At 47.1% G+C, this 16714-nt stretch overlaps 2 protein-coding genes across 2 annotated transcripts; one reads left to right on the top strand and one right to left on the bottom strand.

Annotated features, from left to right (window-relative positions):
- Positions 1-1567: 1567 nt before the first annotated feature.
- On the top strand, positions 1568-3332 carry LOC123110844 (myosin-3). The gene has a single exon (XM_044531466.1). It carries the CDS (start codon positions 1604-1606, stop codon positions 3173-3175), a length of 1572 nt encoding a protein of 523 aa, XP_044387401.1. The 5' UTR covers positions 1568-1603; the 3' UTR covers positions 3176-3332.
- Positions 3333-7232: 3900 nt separating this feature from the next.
- Positions 7233-8062, bottom strand: LOC123115855 (probable histone H2AXb). The gene is made up of 2 exons (XM_044536931.1): positions 7769-8062; positions 7233-7665 (listed from the first exon to the last, which is right to left on the bottom strand). The coding sequence occupies exons 1-2, from the start codon at positions 7958-7960 to the stop codon at positions 7444-7446; spliced, it is 414 nt and encodes a 137-aa protein (XP_044392866.1). The 5' UTR covers positions 7961-8062; the 3' UTR covers positions 7233-7443.
- Between the last annotated feature and the right edge of the window lie 8652 nt (positions 8063-16714).

The following is a 16714-nucleotide window of genomic DNA, read 5'->3' as shown; positions in this document are numbered from 1 at the left end:
ATTACAAGGGACTAAATGTACATAAAGTGCTGGCGTTACTGGTAACGCCAACCTTAAGTGCTATTAATGGCCTTAAAGACTATGGAGTGAATGCGCGACCGTTGTACACTGGGTGACTCCTGGTCTTCGAGAGGTCGAGTGATTCTCGTGTTAGTCGAGTGACTATAGGTTGGGAGACTCCCGAGTGACATGGTGTCGAGTGGATTGCACTCGGCACCTTTGACCGGGGGTATCACGGAGTCTCTTGACCTTCTTGTCTTCTTGGTTAGTGACCTTGGGTAGGACGAATAGGTCGGGCCTATGACCCTATCCCAGGTATGTATCCTCATCACTCAACACGTTTAACGCTTACTAGGCTTCTTAACCCAAAGGGGCAGATCCAATTAATCTCAACTGTTAAATCATGTCAATCCAACGACCTAAATTACTTCAATGTCGAGCGCTCAACACGTTTAACGTGCAGTTAATTTCATGCCAAATATAGTATTAATCACATAATAACACACAAATAATATTCTACTTAATATCCGCATACACTTAATATACTTTCAAATTAACGTGCATTGCACGTACACATTGACTAGAGAAAATAAATAAGAAACTTTACGTAATTGCTTCGTAGAGCTCGTGTATGTATCATTTTCGGTTCTACATATATGTCCTTTTATTTTTGATTCGAGGGAATGTCATCATGCCTCACTTTATTGTTATCAAATATTTTATATCATGAAAAGAAAATACTCTCACGCTCTTATATTTCTTTACAGAGGGAGTAGTTGTTACATAATCCACAAGTAAGAAAATAATAGAACTAGGGGATTCACGGCCACTCGAGGTCCATCAACCCAAACATTGTGATTGTGACCAGCCTCCCTAGCTAAACCATGAGCAGCAGAATTAGCATCCCTATTACACAACAAGAATTCAACTCTACTGAAAGTACTCCCTCCATCCGAAAATACTTGTCATCAAAATGGATAAAAAGATATGTATCTAGAACTAAAATACGTCTAGATGCATCTCCTTTTATCCATTTTAATGACAAGTATTTTCGGGCGGAGGGAGTAGTAAGCTGAATACAAATATCCTCAAAGTATGGAACAACTACTGTTGATGAGAATTCTCCTCCATTCATAGTCTCAATGGCCTCAAGAAAGAAAAATCAGACTCCATAATAATTCTGTCAAAACGCTTACTAGGCTCCTTACAAAAATGACGAGAAAACAAGAGCATCAGTTTTTTTATATAGGAGAAAAAAAACAAACAAACAAGAGCAAGCCAAGCACCGGAGATTCCCTCGCACGGGCTATTCCTTCGCTCTGCGTCACACACGTATTTTCTGGCCTGCGATTCAATGCGCCGCGGCACGCGATAAGCCTGCGCGCTACGGCTCATCTAGGCCGTCCGTTCGTTTCCATTCAAACCCTCTCGCCCACCCGACGGTCGTCTCGCAGCATCTCTCACCTACGGACCCACCATTACTTCTCTCGCAGGCATGTGGGCCAGTAAAACGGTGGACCCACGGGTCAGCGAGACGCTCCCGCTGCATAAATCCGCACCGGGAACCGTCTCATTTCAGCCACACGCGAACCCTAGGATAGACATGGCCAAGAAAAAGTCCTCCTCCTCCTCCGCCGCCGCCGCCGCCAACGGCAACGACGCCGCCAACGGCAATGGCAACGGCAGTCACGCCGCCGCGTCCAACGGCAACGGCAACCACGCTGCCCCGGTGCTGGCGCCGGGGATGGAGGAGAAGCGGGACTCATCGCCGGTACGGGACCGGAAAGCGGAGCAGCTCAAGACGCTCAACTCCATGCTCCTCAAGGAGGCGGTCGAGCGGCGCGGCCAGGTGGCGGCGCTCACGGCGCGCCTCGAGGAGATCTCCGCCGATGGCGACGCGCTCGACGCCGCCGAGCGCGCAGTCGCGCAAGCCGCCCTCGCCGCGCCCCTCCGCGCCGCGGCCGACGAGGCATCCGCGCTCCGGTCACGCCTCGCCGCCGTCCAGGACTCCCTCCGGCTCGCGGAATCGAAGGCCGCGCTCGAGGCGGGCGCCAAGGACGATGCCAGCGCGCGCCTTGAGGCGGTCGCTGGGGAGAAGGCACGGTTCCTGAAACTTCTCCAGGTCAAGGAGGCGGAGGTGGCGTCCATATCCAACAAGGTCGCGAGCCTGTCGGCCATGATGGCAGAGTTGGAGGGCAACAATTCCGAGCTGTTGAGTCAGAATGGCGAACTCATGAAGCAATTGGAGGACACAAAGGAGGCGGTTCGGGTGGTCTCCTGCCAGAAGGCAGAGGTGGAGAGAAGCTTCCAGGAATTCAAAAAAGAATCTGAGGCGTTCCGGGTGGAAATGGAGGGGCAGTTTAAGGCGAAGGTGGAGGAACTGAAGGTGCTGGGATCCAAGAAGGCTGAGATGGATGCAAGGGTGGCCTCTTTGGAAACAGAGCTCGCATTGTCTGTGACTAAGACAGGGGGATTAGAGGCTGAAGTAATGGCAAAGAAGAGGGAGCTTGATTTGTTGAAGGGCAAAAGTGATAAGCTCCAATCAGAGGTTGCTGAAGCAGAGAAGAAACACAGCATGTCTGCAGAAGAGGTTGAGAGGCTCAGGGTGGAATTGGGTGTGTTGGCGAAGGCAAAGGAGGTTGCTTCCAAGGCATTCGATGCTGAGAAGACTGAAATCGTGAAGGAATTGGAGAGCCTCAAGAGGAAGGTGGAGGAAATCCAGGCTGACAAGGAGGCAGCCGAGGGGGTGACACGTGAGAAGGATGCTCAGACCGTTAAGCTGAGGGCTGAGTTGGAGGAGCTCCATGTTTCCATGTCACAGCTCCAAACATCATGTGATGAACTTGATACCGAGCAGTCACGCCTGCAGAGCGAGAAGAATTCAGTTCAGAAAGCACTGGATGCTGAGAAGGCTGAAGCAGGGAAGCTGATGTCTAAAATCAAGGCACTGGAGAACTGCAATGGTAAAATGGACAGTGAGATTGGAGAGTTGAGGTTTGCATTGAAGGAAAAGAATGGGAAGATCGAGGCCCTTACCAGTGAGGCTGACGTGCTGCAGCTCGCAGTGGCTGAAGCGCAGAAGAAGAACAAGGGTGGTATCTGGGCGTGGGTGTATGCCGCCACCACCACCATGGTGGCCGCAATCTCCCTGATCTATGCTGCCAGGGGCCATTGAAGGAGTGCACTTTTCTTTTTCTTTTTTCGGTGTTGATCCTCTATTTGCATGCTAGTATGGCACTCGAAATGGTCAGGTCGCTATCTTAGCTGCATCACATATGATGAATCGGCTGGTACTATGCAATGAAATCAAATTTTTGCTTGCATTCTGGTAATATGTTTGTTCTTGTTGCTGTTGATGTTCATGTGTTTCGTCTTTGAAGTTCTGTAGCATGGTGATTGCTGGATGTTTTGCTGTCAGGGCAAGCATTAAGGGTATATGGGGATTTCCTGTTTGTGTTGTTTTATCATATCGGCCTGCACGATGGACCTTGAGCTGGTAGGATGTTACAGTTGTTACTTGGCCAGTACTGGGATGTGTTATAGACTTCTTTCCAGTGCTTGGTGATAACTAAACTGAGAGTTGTATTCTCTCATTTTGAATTTGCTACTTTTTGCATTGGCACTACCTTTGCATCATGAGCAAATATCCGTGCGTCCTGCGCCGATAGCACTAGGACGCAAGGATTGCTTTCCAGTTTCCACAGAAATATGGTTGTACAGTGGTTTCGTTGTAACAACTACTGGTTTCGTTGTCCTGCTTTTGCTCATGTATGTAGAGAAATGCAAAGAAGGGCCTTTCTGAACCACGTGAAAACACTATGAAGAGGGCCAAAAGGGATCTCAACATCACTTCAAAGTTGACAAAAGCACAAGGAATTGTCTCTCTTTGAAGTGTTACATAGCACCAAGTTGTACGGCATCTTCCTGGGATGCGTTGAGGTAAAAGCTGTGAGTGTTGGTCATTCATATAGGTGAGAAGATAATTCAAGTTCCTGTCAAAAAAAGATAATTCAAGCGAAGAAAACAGGGTCGTAATAGCCAATAGTGTAATACCAGAATACAGAGGAACAGAACTACGCTTTGTCTTAAGGGTTAGGTTTGCGTTGTGATAATTTACGCACTGCACTTGATTCAACCGGCTCCCTCTGTAATTTACAACCAGGATACACAGAATAAACAAAGACTACATATTGTCTTGAGATGAAAATTATTCTGTGCTTGCTATATTGCTAAAAAATGATTGGTCAGATGGGTAACAGTGTACAGCTTGTTTGTTCTGTGCTCTATATTGCTAAAATTATCCTATGCATGACTGTTACATTGTAGAGGATTTCTGGTCTGGGTTGTGTTGGCATCCTGGAGCCTCGAACCAACTGAGGAGGATTAGTGAACAATTTATGCTGAGAATGGAGCAAATTGAACTTACAATCATATTCTCAGAAACATTCAGGAAGTTTTGCATGCCTTTTTTTTGTGTGTGTGTGGAGGGGAAGAAGCTTACAAACTTGCTTCAAAGAAATAGTACCGTCGCATTTCTGAATCTTGCCATGACTGAAGATACGCAGATGTTTCAGTGCTAAAAAGGATTCTAAACCTTATATTCAATCTACGAAAGAGCACTCATACATCATCATGAATTACTGTTGGGGTAAACACCAAATAGCTGAGCTGAACAATCACATTTGCCAGCAAGAACAAACTTGGGCATTCGCTTAACAGAAGAACGCCCACGGGCCAGAAAGTAATCCACAGAATCACAACAGTCCAGCGCCATTCATTAATCAGACTAAACAGAACTAGCACCTCCGTTTCATGCAGATTGACAAGATTTTTTCACATTGACAAATCACAGGGAGTAATATAGGATTTGGATCGCCGATCGTTTGAAGAAGCGTGATTGGCCATGTCCCATGCCCTCTCTGCAAAAGGGAACAAGAGACGGGCGCACACGTTTTCTTCAAATGTCGGTACACTATTAGGCTCTGGAGATCTGTCATCGCGAAGCTTGGACTCACACAATTGGACACATCCGACTGGCACCTTCACACATCCGTTTACGAGTGGTGGGACAGAAGAACCGACAACCGTAACCCCAATCGGCAGCTATTGCCTCCCTCACCATGCTTGTCACTTGGACCATTTGGAATGAGAGGAATGATCGGGTTTTCCACACAAATCCGCACCACCACCCATCCTACTTCGCACCATCTTGGAGGAGGCCAAACTTTGGGTCACCACAGGCGCGAAAAGACTAGGGCATATAATTTTGCGTGAGTAATTGTCATGCCGTGTATATGAGTGTGTTGTATAACTCTTAACTCTATTCTCCCTTATTTAATGGATGAGGCAAACCTTATGCCTCCGTTTTGAAAAAAAAATATTCTGTGCTTGCTATATTGCTAAAAAATGATTGGTCAGATGGGTAACAGTGTACAACTTGTTTGTTTTGTGCTCTATATTACTAACATTATTCTATGCATGACTGCTACTCCCTCCGTTCCTAAATATAAGTCTTTTTAGACATTTTAAATGGATTATAACATATGAATGTATATAGACATATTTTAGAGTGTAGATTCACTCATTTTGTTTCATATGTAGGCACTCGTTAAAATCTTTAAAAAGACTTATATTTGGGAACCGAGGGAGTACATTGTAGAGGATTTCTGGTACGGGTTGTGTTGGCATCCTGCAGCCCCGAACCAACTGAGGAGGACTACTGAAAATGCTGAGAATGATGCAAATTGAACTTATAATCTGTTAGAGTACGTAATGGGCCTAATAGGCCTATTAGTTTTAGGGTTAATTAGAGATAAGGGTCGTTTGCTTAGGGGTCAAGTAAGCCTTGCTTGAGAGTCAAGTAAACTTCTCTATATAAAAAGAGTAGATGTATCAATCTAATCAAGCAAGAATTAAGAAGGAAATCCCTTCCCTTCTGCCCGGCCATGGGCAAAAAGGCCCCCGGCCGGCCCTCTCGCGCCCTCCTTCAAGCAACGCCATAACAATTTGGTATCAGCTAGGTTCGGTTCGATCATGTCTTCACCGCCGCCAAGCCCGTCTCTTCCGCTGCCGGTCACCTTGTCGCCTCCGGCGACCACAATGACCGTCACCCCGCTCCTGCCCGTGCCGGGATCCTCTGTCGCGCCCGCCCCCACCGTCCTCACCTGAGAGGAGGTGTTCGGGGTGTGGCGGGACCTAACCCAGTCGGTCCAGGAGATCCACATGTTCTTGGCCGGGTCCTACGGGCCGCACTCGGTTGCGCCGCCCATCGCCGTCCCCGCGCCGCCATGGTTGTCGTGGCAGCCGCCGCACCAGGCGGCCTTCGCGGGCCGCTGCAGCTGCCATCCATCGCCACCACCGCCCAGCCCTGGCTGCAGTGGCAGCCGCCGCTCCTAGCGGCCTCCGTCGCGCCCGGCGCGATAGCACAGCAGCCGCTGCAGCTGCAGCAGCCACCGCCGGACAGCTCCGTCGCCCAGTATGGGATGCCCTACGAAGGGAGTGCGACGACCTCGTTCCCATCAGCGTCGCCGCCATCCCAAGGCGTCCACATCCAGCAGATCAAGTCCCTGCCGTCTCCGTCACCGCTTCCGTCTTGGATCGCTACAAGACCTTTTCACATTGACAAATCACAGGGAGTAACAACGAGAACTAGATTGCTAGTATTCCATTCCAATCAGATTCATCGTCGATACACCAAACAAAACATTCACCCAGAACTAATCCAACAACCTAAAGCATCATCATACTAGAAAAACAGTACATAGCTACCTTGCAATTATGAATTCATTTGTTGGGATGAACAGTATGATGTGCTCACTATATTGCTAAAATGATTGGTAACATTTTTACTGTTTCTTTTATCCTTGTTAGTCTGCAAGATTCTACGCTTAACTGCTACTCCTTTTGTTTCAAATTACTCGTCGCTGAGATGGATGTATCTAGAACTAAAATACATCTAGATACATCAATATGTGTGACAAGTAATTCGGAAGGAAGTACATTATACAGGGTTTCTGAAGGGGGTTGTCTTGGCGGAGCTATCTTGGCATCCTGGAAGTTTACCCTGAAACTGGTGAGAAATAGTACCATCGCACCTTTCTGAATCTTGGCGAATTAGGCACGACTGAAGACATGAAGACTGCCAGAAAATACTCTATGGAACGACAACAGGCCATCAACATTCATTCAGACTAAAACTGTAAAAATATGGTTTCACCATTCATTCCGCACCATAAAGATCAATAAGATGTTTTCATGTTGACATATCAGAATGAGTAATAACAAGAACCAGATTGCCAGTATTAAATTCCAACCAGATTCATCATCGATACACCAACCAAAACATTGACGAGAACTAATCTAACAACCTAAAGCATCGCCATACTAGAAAAAGAACAGAGTCCTCAAATCTTCTGTGATGATGCTGGTTTGATCTGCGAGGCTCTAGAACTCCTGGGATGCGGAGCCGATGTCGCCCTTGCCCTTGCCGACTTTCTTGGGGAGCAGCGTGGTGTGGATGTTGGGCAGCACACCACCGGCGGCGATGGTGACCGCGCCCAGAAGCCGGCTCAGCTCCTCATCGTTGCGGACCGCCAGCTGGATGTGGCGCGGCACGATCCGGGTCTTCTTGTTGTCGCGCGCAGCGTTGCCGGCGAGCTCCAGGACCTGAAGAGAAGAAAAACAAAGAATCGAATAGCCGTGAGGGGACGGAACAGGAGAATGCCGATGGGTAACGAAACGGAAACGCGGAGAGGGTTGAAGCGGTTACCTCAGCGGCGAGGTACTCGAGGACGGCGGAGAGGTAGACGGGGGCGCCGGCGCCTACGCGCTGGGCGTACTTGCCGATCTTGAGGTACCTGGCGATGCGGCCGACGGGGAACTGGAGGCCGGCCTTGGAAGACCGCGAGACGGTCTTGGACACCGCCTTGCCCTTGCCCCTCCCGCCGCCGGCAGAACTCATCTTCTGGTCGCTACGGACGGTGGACGCGAGGATACAGTGGTTGCCGCAGAGATTGCCGGAGTCGGACGGATTATTGAGGGAGGAATGTGGAGAATGGTGTACCCGCGGGGACGGTGGTGTGATTATATAGAAGGAAAGGGTGGTGCGTGATTGGTGGGGAGGGTTAGGCCGTGGATCGGTGACGTGGAGGGGCCCGATGCCGTCAGATGGAGGACGAGGAGGGGAATTTTGGGGGGTTGGCGCGGATCGGGAGTTTGGAGGGAGACGGAAAAGTTTGGAATGGAAAGTGATTAGAGGAGGGAGAGCACGGGAAATCTCTCAGTTTTGGGTCCAAGATGGGCCCATGCGTCAATGGCCTGTTGACTTACTGTCGTAGCTGGACCACATGTGACACGTGGCTAACTGGTTCACATCATTTTGGGTTGGAGTTCACGGATTTCATTTTACAATTCCGACCCCAACTTGTTTGGCTGTCACGCGAGGGCAGCAGTAGGCACCTGTTGATCGGCGTGGCAGATGTGAATCGTGTGGGCCGTTGGATTTGGCCAAACGGTTTGGGTTACCTGCATCATTTTTTACACATTTGCATACTTGTTTCAGTTGGGCCTGACTGAGCAAATGCAGGTCAAAAATCAACATCTGCACTTAGTTTGGTTGCTTGCATGTCCTCTTCCTGCGTCGTAACAATGTCTCTACGCACCGCGTTTGGTTGTTCACATTGTATGTGCTCACACGGGTGCACGTTGTTTAGTTACATACGAGCATAGAGTTGTGCTCACCTTGTATCATACTTGGTGAGCTTACCGATACTACTACACCTTACACATGATCACACCAAGCACACCAACGCCACAACACCGCTATGACGATGAACTGGACGAAGATGATGAAGTTATTCAGCCCTAACGGTTGATCCATCTTCTTGCCAACCTCAACCTTGTTGCGTGAATGCTCTCGCACATATTTGGAGTAAGCATCTTCTGCCGCCTGCCTAGTCTTAAACCCTCCTCAGTGATTGATGTCGTTGTACCCTGAAACTTGTTTGTTGCAAACTTCCCATGAACTGTAAACCCTTGGAACTGTACCTTCGAACACCACATACCCCTTAGCCTGGGAGTGCAGACGAGCAACAAGTTCAAGCAACAAGCATTGGAACACACAAACAGCAAGCAATGAAGAACTCTAGGAGCAAACAATGAAGGAGAATAGCATTAGTAAGTATGCATGATCATAGCAAGTTCAACCTAGCACTACTTTGGTGTCATCCTACCACCACATCCAAAAGAGGGTGTCATCCTACCATCGCAAGTTCGTGATCACCGCGAGGATCACTGTGAGGGGTTAGTATATACCACCTCACCAAAATATACACACCATAAGATTGTTTTCAAGCCCTAACTACGAAAAATATATGTCGTCATCGTCGTCGTCATCCTTGTCGCCATCGCCGTCAAGGATCATGCACGCCATCGCCACCAGCAGAAGTAGCACTAATAGTAGTGCTTGCCCAGCCAGGTCCTCGGCCAGAGCACCCTGTGGTCTGCTCCCATGGCAACAAACCCAACACACTGAGCTTTGTTGTCCAGTAGGTGGCCGAGAGTCACCATGAGAGCCTCTAGGCTGAAGCCAATTTGATACATGACGACACTGTAGAGCTTAGGGTGGACGTCCACACTCTTGCTCTCCCTGATGGCGGTGCCCACCTGCCTCAGTCATGCTGCTAAAGACGCTCAGCTCCTCCTCCATGAAGCCTGCCCACTTCCTCTTCCTATCAAGCACAGGAACATGCTCGGCATCCTTCTTAGGAGCATCAACGTTGATGGTGTCTGACTCCTGGGTGTCTGGATACTCCAGCATCAACGGGCCCAGCGGCTGACCAGAGCCCATGGCATGCTTGTCAGTTGCCAGCCCGAAAGAGAAGATTTGTTGCATCTGGTAGTAGTTCTGGATAGGGGTGTTGAGGAACTCTGCGTCCTTGGGGTGAGCCTAAGAAGAAACAGGGTCGACAGGTTAGTTAGTATGGAAATGGTTCATAGGCTTGAACTGGTGGTCTGTTAGAATGGCATGGTTTCTGAGCTAATCGCTACATGGCCTTGGTAGTGCTTTGCCCCTCTTGAAGGATCGAGCAGGTGTCCTCATCCCACGAAGCACCGGTAAGGTCTCTGAGCTTGGACGCTTGGATCCATCGAGCTATCCACTTCCTCAAGTGGTTGTACACCTGGGTCGAGGTGACCTCCTGTACACAGAAGTCGAACACCTGCTTTGCAACAAGGTTCAAGTGCACCTCCTTGAAGCCCTTGTTAGTCCTAACCCCACTAGCTATGATCTCACACATTTTGTTAAGCACAAAAGTGGAGAGGAACAGCTGCCATTTCATGTTGTTCCCCCTGCCATTCTCCTTCTTCTTTGTTGCTGCCTTTTGAGCAACAACATTGGGTTGAGCCAGCACACATGGAGGAACCATAGGCAGAACCTCGAAAACATCTGAAACAAGAGGCATATGTTCCATAGGAGGTTGGAGTCCTCGACGTAGGACGGCGGGATCCGGCTCTCGGACAGCATGATGGCCTGACTAAATTCTTGTGTGGTCATGTCCTACAAACGTAAGTGTCATCAACACCACAAGACACTACACATGGACGGTATGAACTAGCAGTACAACATGGACAGGTCGAACTAGCAGTACATCTTGGACAGTATCTAGCAGTACAACATGGATAGATTGAACTAGCAGTACATTTTGGACAGATCAAACTAGAATTACATCATGGACAGATCAAACTAGCAGTAACACATGCACAAGCGTACCACAGCTAAAGCATACCACAACATAACTGAGCACTAATTATGGACACATGCATGATCTTGTTCAACACTTGCACACTAGCATACCACTGATTCATCCATGACCACTAACTACCAACACCTGCCCACATGGAAACAACCCCTAGCATGCTCCAAATTAATCACAACTAGCTACCACAACATCACAGTCAAACAGATCGAACGACCTAACCTTAGCATATAGACAGATCTAGCTAGAACTAGAAGAGAGGAGGTGGTGACTGAACTTACATAGGCCATCAGAACGGCCTCAGAGGAGGTGCCTGGCACCTCCGCGCAGAGGAGGAGTCGACCCGCCGCCATAGTCAACCTATCACCGGAGTAGATGCGACGCTTACCTCGTCGTCGAAGTGGATATGCGCTAGAAGGAAAGCTCGAGAGCAGGGAAATGGTGGCGGGAGTTTTGCCGTGGCGGTGACCTCGATATATAGGGCGACCGAATTGGCAGGCGATGAGTCGAATTTGTCCTGCCTCTTTTTCAGAGATGCGCCATCGCTCCCGCCATCTCCCTTCTCTGTGCGGCACGACGCGGTGTTCCCCTCCCCTACATCGCTCAAACCTGGCTCCCTAGAAACGGTCGATTCGGCCGTTCCTAGCGGGCCAGTCCGAGGGGTGCATTGAGGTTCATGCTATGCGGGCCAAACGGTAAACACATGCATCCAAACAGCCCATTTTCATCCCCGTGCAGGCCTGGCTGGGCCTAATGTAGGCTACCAAATGCGTCCTTTGCCTCATCACCCTTTCCCTCTGCGTCTTGCGCGCATTGACAATCAGTTTGCGCACATGATGGCCTCCGCACTTGTCGGCCGCCTGCGCTCGATGTCCCTCTAGCCACTAAGGAAGACACAAAGTTGGTCGCAAAAACACCTTCTTGTCATGGCCGCAACAATTATCGTCATCGGTTGTAGCAAAAGCCAACGACGGTTGCAGCAAAAACATCATCGCCGGTGATAGCTCAACGTGTGCGTCGCCACATCATCCTGCCCCGCGGGGTCGCAACAATTTTCGCCACCGGTCGTAGCACCCGCTGATGACGTTCAAGTGAAAACTCATCGTCGCTTGTTGTAGCTCGTTGTGACGCCTCCATGGGTTATATGATATCTTTCTTTTGATGCATGCCCATGGAAACATACCTAACCCCACAAAGAACTATCACATAGACCATGAGCTAGTACACAAAACGTAATGGACAATGCTTAACATACCATGAGATCACTTGATCCCACACGATACATCTTCTATGCCTTGTGTGTTCATCAACTTGAAACCATCATTAACTTAGTCTCAATCAAACGTGTAACTTATCTCCTCTCTTCATAAAGATGATGTCTTGAAGGTAGATATGAATGTTCAAACAATCTTCTTCTTCAAGGCATACTTGCAATAGTTTCAACTCTCACATGACCAATCTTTGGATAACTCCTTGAATAGCACCTTGGTCAACACATAATCTTCTTATAATAACCTTGAAACCAACAAATGGTCTTCAAGAAATGCCTATGGACAAACCCTTCAAATACAACTCAGGAAACCATTAGTCCATAGGGATTGTCATCAATTAGCAAAACTAAACATGGGGTACCATGCTCTTTCAAGTGCAGTCTTTTGCCGAAACATTCACCCCTTCCCGCTTCCGCTATAGATCAATCTTGTGGCACCGCCCTGGTCTTACTCAGTTGCAGATCTCGACCTCCAAGCTAAGAAGTTCATCCACCTTGCAAGGTAAGCTCCATCCATAGCTTGGAAGCTTAATTAAAGCTCTTGGGTATTGTTGTTATATGTCATCTGATCTGTATGGTAAAAAAATTGTGGTTACGGGATCTTATCCTTCAGTTTGCCTCTTCACTATAAAATTTGCTCTATTTAGTGATGAAACAGGAATCGTTGCCTAAAACCATTTTCTATGGCGGTCCATGGTCACGAGGTGTTTTCCTCCAGGGCAACGCCCTAGCCAACTTCGGCGATGCATTTAGGCGTCACAACACATGTCCATTTTCTGGGACGGTTCATAGTGTCAAAAAAATGGTCGGCTGGTGAGAAAAATGATTTAAAAAATGACGAGTCGGTGTTCATAATGTGGTACCTTATAATTTCTGCCATGGCAGAGTTTATAACATATTAGAATCAAATTTTCAGGGTATTGAGATGTTTGGCATGTTGGGAGCAAAAAGATGGTGGAGTGGGCTTGAAAGCAAAGTTTGGGGTTTATCTAATGGATATTAGTTGAGATGCTCGTAATGAAATCTATTACATTTTTTCATTTATGCTATCGTTTTACTAAACTATGAGATGCCATACTAATTCTTAAATAAAGCATGCACAGGAAAATATGATCATATATAATAATATAGCATTACAAGTTTAGACATGGAACAAACATTTGGTATGTCGGCAACATCATTCACAGAAGTAGCGCAATCACGAGTAGGAGTGTTCGAGCATCAACAACATAGAACTACTCTCCATCAGATTACATAGATTGTTGAGGCATGGGTTTAACAAAGAGGATAACCTCAACACCTCCATGGTGGATCACGGAGAACTGTCTGTCTCCAAATGTCAATTTGGACAAGGAAAGTAAATCCTTCCAGTCATCCATTACGATGAGGCGTCCATCTTTTTCCTAACGTCGAGTATAACGACCATATTCAACATCAGGAAATATAACAATTCTCATTTCACCATGTCGATCCATCTGATCAGGAAGAACATGAATAGGGAGTCTATGTTGCAATAACACGATTGTTGCATGGCATGATGACATATTTTAAATAACAAATGATGTGTAATGAACGCCAACACAAATAAAATTATTACCAACAATTTCTTCTTAACGTTGGTCTCGGTCAGAGTGTGCGTTAGTGCCTTGTATAGTACAGAACTTGGTTCATGTGCGTACATTTGCACAAGTGTTCCAATATTGCCAGCGAAAATGACGACGTACCACATGTCTTTTCACGTACATGTGGTTCTAGTAGTGAGTTCCATGTTGTCAACTATCTCTTTTGTTTCTTCCGACATCACATAGTAAGCTAAGCAGATAAACATAAACAAGAATGATAACATGTGCATATATTTATATTTAGGACTATTAAGAACAGGCAAGTAAATGCGAGTCTACGCAAGCAAGCTTGTGGGGGCCCTGGTGCTCCATTTGCCCTAATCTATGGCCTATAAATTCCCATGTGTTCCAAAACCCTCGAAGCGAGAACCAAATTAATTCTTCCACCGCCTCAAGCCTTCGTTCCAAAACCAATCCCATCTAGAGGCCTTTTCCGGTACTCTGATGGAAGGAAACCATTGGTAGGCAATCTTCATCACCTTATCCATGGCCCATGCTCATGTATTGAGTGGAGTTGAAAATGTTGAAGCGCGTTAAAAAATATGATACAATTGCTTAGTTTGACACTGGGGTGCTTGTTGGAAATATTCCCTAGAGGCAATAATATTGTATTATTATATTTCCATATTCGTAATTTTAGTGTTTATATTTCATGTTATAACTGCTATGATCCTAGAATATGCAATTTATCGTGGAATATGCGATTCAGTGAAAAACTCATATGCACGTGTGAAATGATAAACGGATAAAATAAATGTTCCTAGTCCCACCTCTAAGACTAGGTCAAGTGTTGTTGGTGATCACCTTTACCGGATCCTAGGATATCGTTAAGTGTAACAGTAGTCCTAAAACAATGTTGAGATTATGATGTTAGAGGGAGGATCATATTGAATCGACCCAAACTTGTTTGTTATGAGTTGAGTTAATATCGTTTGTATTCAATTGTAATAACACGAAGTGTTAACTTGTGACTTTTCTCCTTAGACAATGAGAGTATCATAGTCACTTCGTACCGTACGGTGGCCTTTGGGGTTTCTCAAACGTCATCTGTAACACGGTGATCATAATGACAACTTACAGGTTCATCGAAAAGTTTGACAACGGACTAGATAGCTCAAGAGTGGGATTTTCTACTCTGACAATGGAGAGATATCATTAGGGACCTCTCAGTGTGACATCATCCATCATCGTCTATCCAGACACAGATGACTAAGTCACGGGGATGCCGGAACACAACAATGAGAAAAGAGAACAAAACCGGTAGCGAGGATTTCAGTATAGTGAGCATGTGTTGACTCAGGAGGATATCGATGCATCCCAGTTTTTGTAAAGTATCGTGAGTCAAAGTAAGCATCACATTATAACCAAAGGTTTACTCGAATATCATTCGTGTGCTCATAGGTATCAATATGGACGTTTGCCATCCCATTGATGGTCATTGAACGAACGATATCGTTCATGTCTATGAGCTACCGAACCTATGGTGTCACAAACTTAAGGCAATCATGATCTCCTAAGTGTTAGTATGACGAGAGTGATGAGAATATATTTGTGGAATTGTTTCATTAATATTTGGAATAGTTCCGAGAGGACCCGGAAGCGTGTCAGGGTCACCAGAAGGGTTTCAGTGAATACCGGGTATTACCGATAAATTATATATCGATGGAAAATGTTTCTGGGGGTGTTAAATTATATATATAATGGTCGAAAAGTATTTAGAACATTTATATATTTAATTTAATATCAACGGGCCTAAAAATGCCAAGAGGTGGAAAGCAACTCGGGCCAAAAAGGCCCAAGTGGGAAAGTGCCTCGTTTCCTAAGGAAGGAGGCCAAATGGGAGTGGGGGAGGAGTCCAACTCCTCCCCCTTGGCCGGTGCTCCAAGGAGGCTTTTCCCTCCTTGGTGGCAGCCCTCCCTCTCCCCTCTAACCTATATATACTTGAGGATTTATGCTCTTTTGACATACAAGTTTGGAGCCTCCTCTAGTTATTCTAGTTATAGTTCTAGTTGGTCCTAGTTGACTAATTAGAGCTAGGCTATTCCCCTTGTCCTCATAATTAGAATCCCCGTGTGGTTCTGATCTCCTCCCTCTAATTCTCCGGTGATGATTAGCTCTGGGGCAAAGTGCTGTCGAATCATCAAGGTTGCACACTAGCAACCAAGTAGAGAGGTTGTACTTTTAGTCTTCGGTTTGAGGGAATGTTCGTGGGTGGTTCGCGGGATCGTTCATCAACGGTTTGAGGGACTCCAAGTATAATCTACACAGTCGCATTCTTCTTCAGCTACAACTCGGTGATGGTGACGATCGTGATCCCAACCCGTTATGCATCTTCATATTGATCTTGGGTGATTGTAGGCGCAATTTTTCGTTTTCTACTATGTTTCCCAACAGTGACATCATGAGCAGTTATATGATTAGGTGTAGGTTGGGGGTCTAGATCACATGTGATTGTGAGGGTTGATGTTCTTGCTATGCTTCCCTCAAGTGTTGTTTCGGTTCAATTCATCGACGGCATGGTGTCACTTTTCACAAGGTTCTGACAATCGATTGGCTCTTTTTTTGGTGAATACGCTTAGCAGCATATCATTTCATTGATAGGAGGGTATAGAGTTGCGAGTACAGAGAAGAACAAGGTGCAACCTCACAGACGTTCACGAGCCGGCGTCAGTGAGGGTGTAGGTGAGCAGGGGGGTTGCTCAGCCCTCATACATACAGATTAGGTTACAGGAATAATGCTAGCAAGTCCCGTGGCGCCCGCCTTGACCCAGAGCCGGGCATCCGCCTTGATAGCCATGGTCAGGTCTCTCGTAGAGGGGCGCAGGCCGTCGAATATAGTCGCATTGTGATGCTTCCAAATGGCCCAAGCAGAAAGCGCGATGATGGAGTTGAGTCCCTTTCTTAAGCAGTGAGGGGAAGCTGCGGCCGCGTCGGACCACCAGGCGAAGAAGCTTGTGTAGTCTTCCAACGGTGGGGTGACAAGGCGGCACCAGGAGAGAATTTCGTGCCAAATAATGCGGGAGAACACGCACCCCACGAGAAGGTGATTGATGGACTCGTCTTCCTAG

Source organism: Triticum aestivum, chromosome 5B, assembly GCF_018294505.1.
Source record: "Triticum aestivum cultivar Chinese Spring chromosome 5B, IWGSC CS RefSeq v2.1, whole genome shotgun sequence".
Lineage (NCBI taxonomy): Eukaryota > Viridiplantae > Streptophyta > Magnoliopsida > Poales > Poaceae > Triticum > Triticum aestivum.
The sequence above is the reverse complement of the archived record's forward strand: the minus strand, read 5'-3'. Positions and strand labels throughout refer to the sequence as shown.

What these genes read in the sequence shown, in the direction of transcription:
- LOC123110844 (XM_044531466.1), top strand. Translation starts at nt 1,604, where the DNA reads ATGGCCAAGAAAAAGTCCTCCTCCTCCTCCGCCGCCGCCGCCGCCAAC.
- LOC123115855 (XM_044536931.1), bottom strand. Translation starts at nt 7,960, where the DNA reads ATGAGTTCTGCCGGCGGCGGGAGGGGCAAGGGCAAGGCGGTGTCCAAG. An exon ending in TCGAGTACCTCGCCGCTGAG is followed by an intron (nt 7,666 to 7,768) that starts GTAACCGCTTCA and finishes TCTTCTCTTCAG; the next exon opens with GTCCTGGAGCTCGCCGGCAA.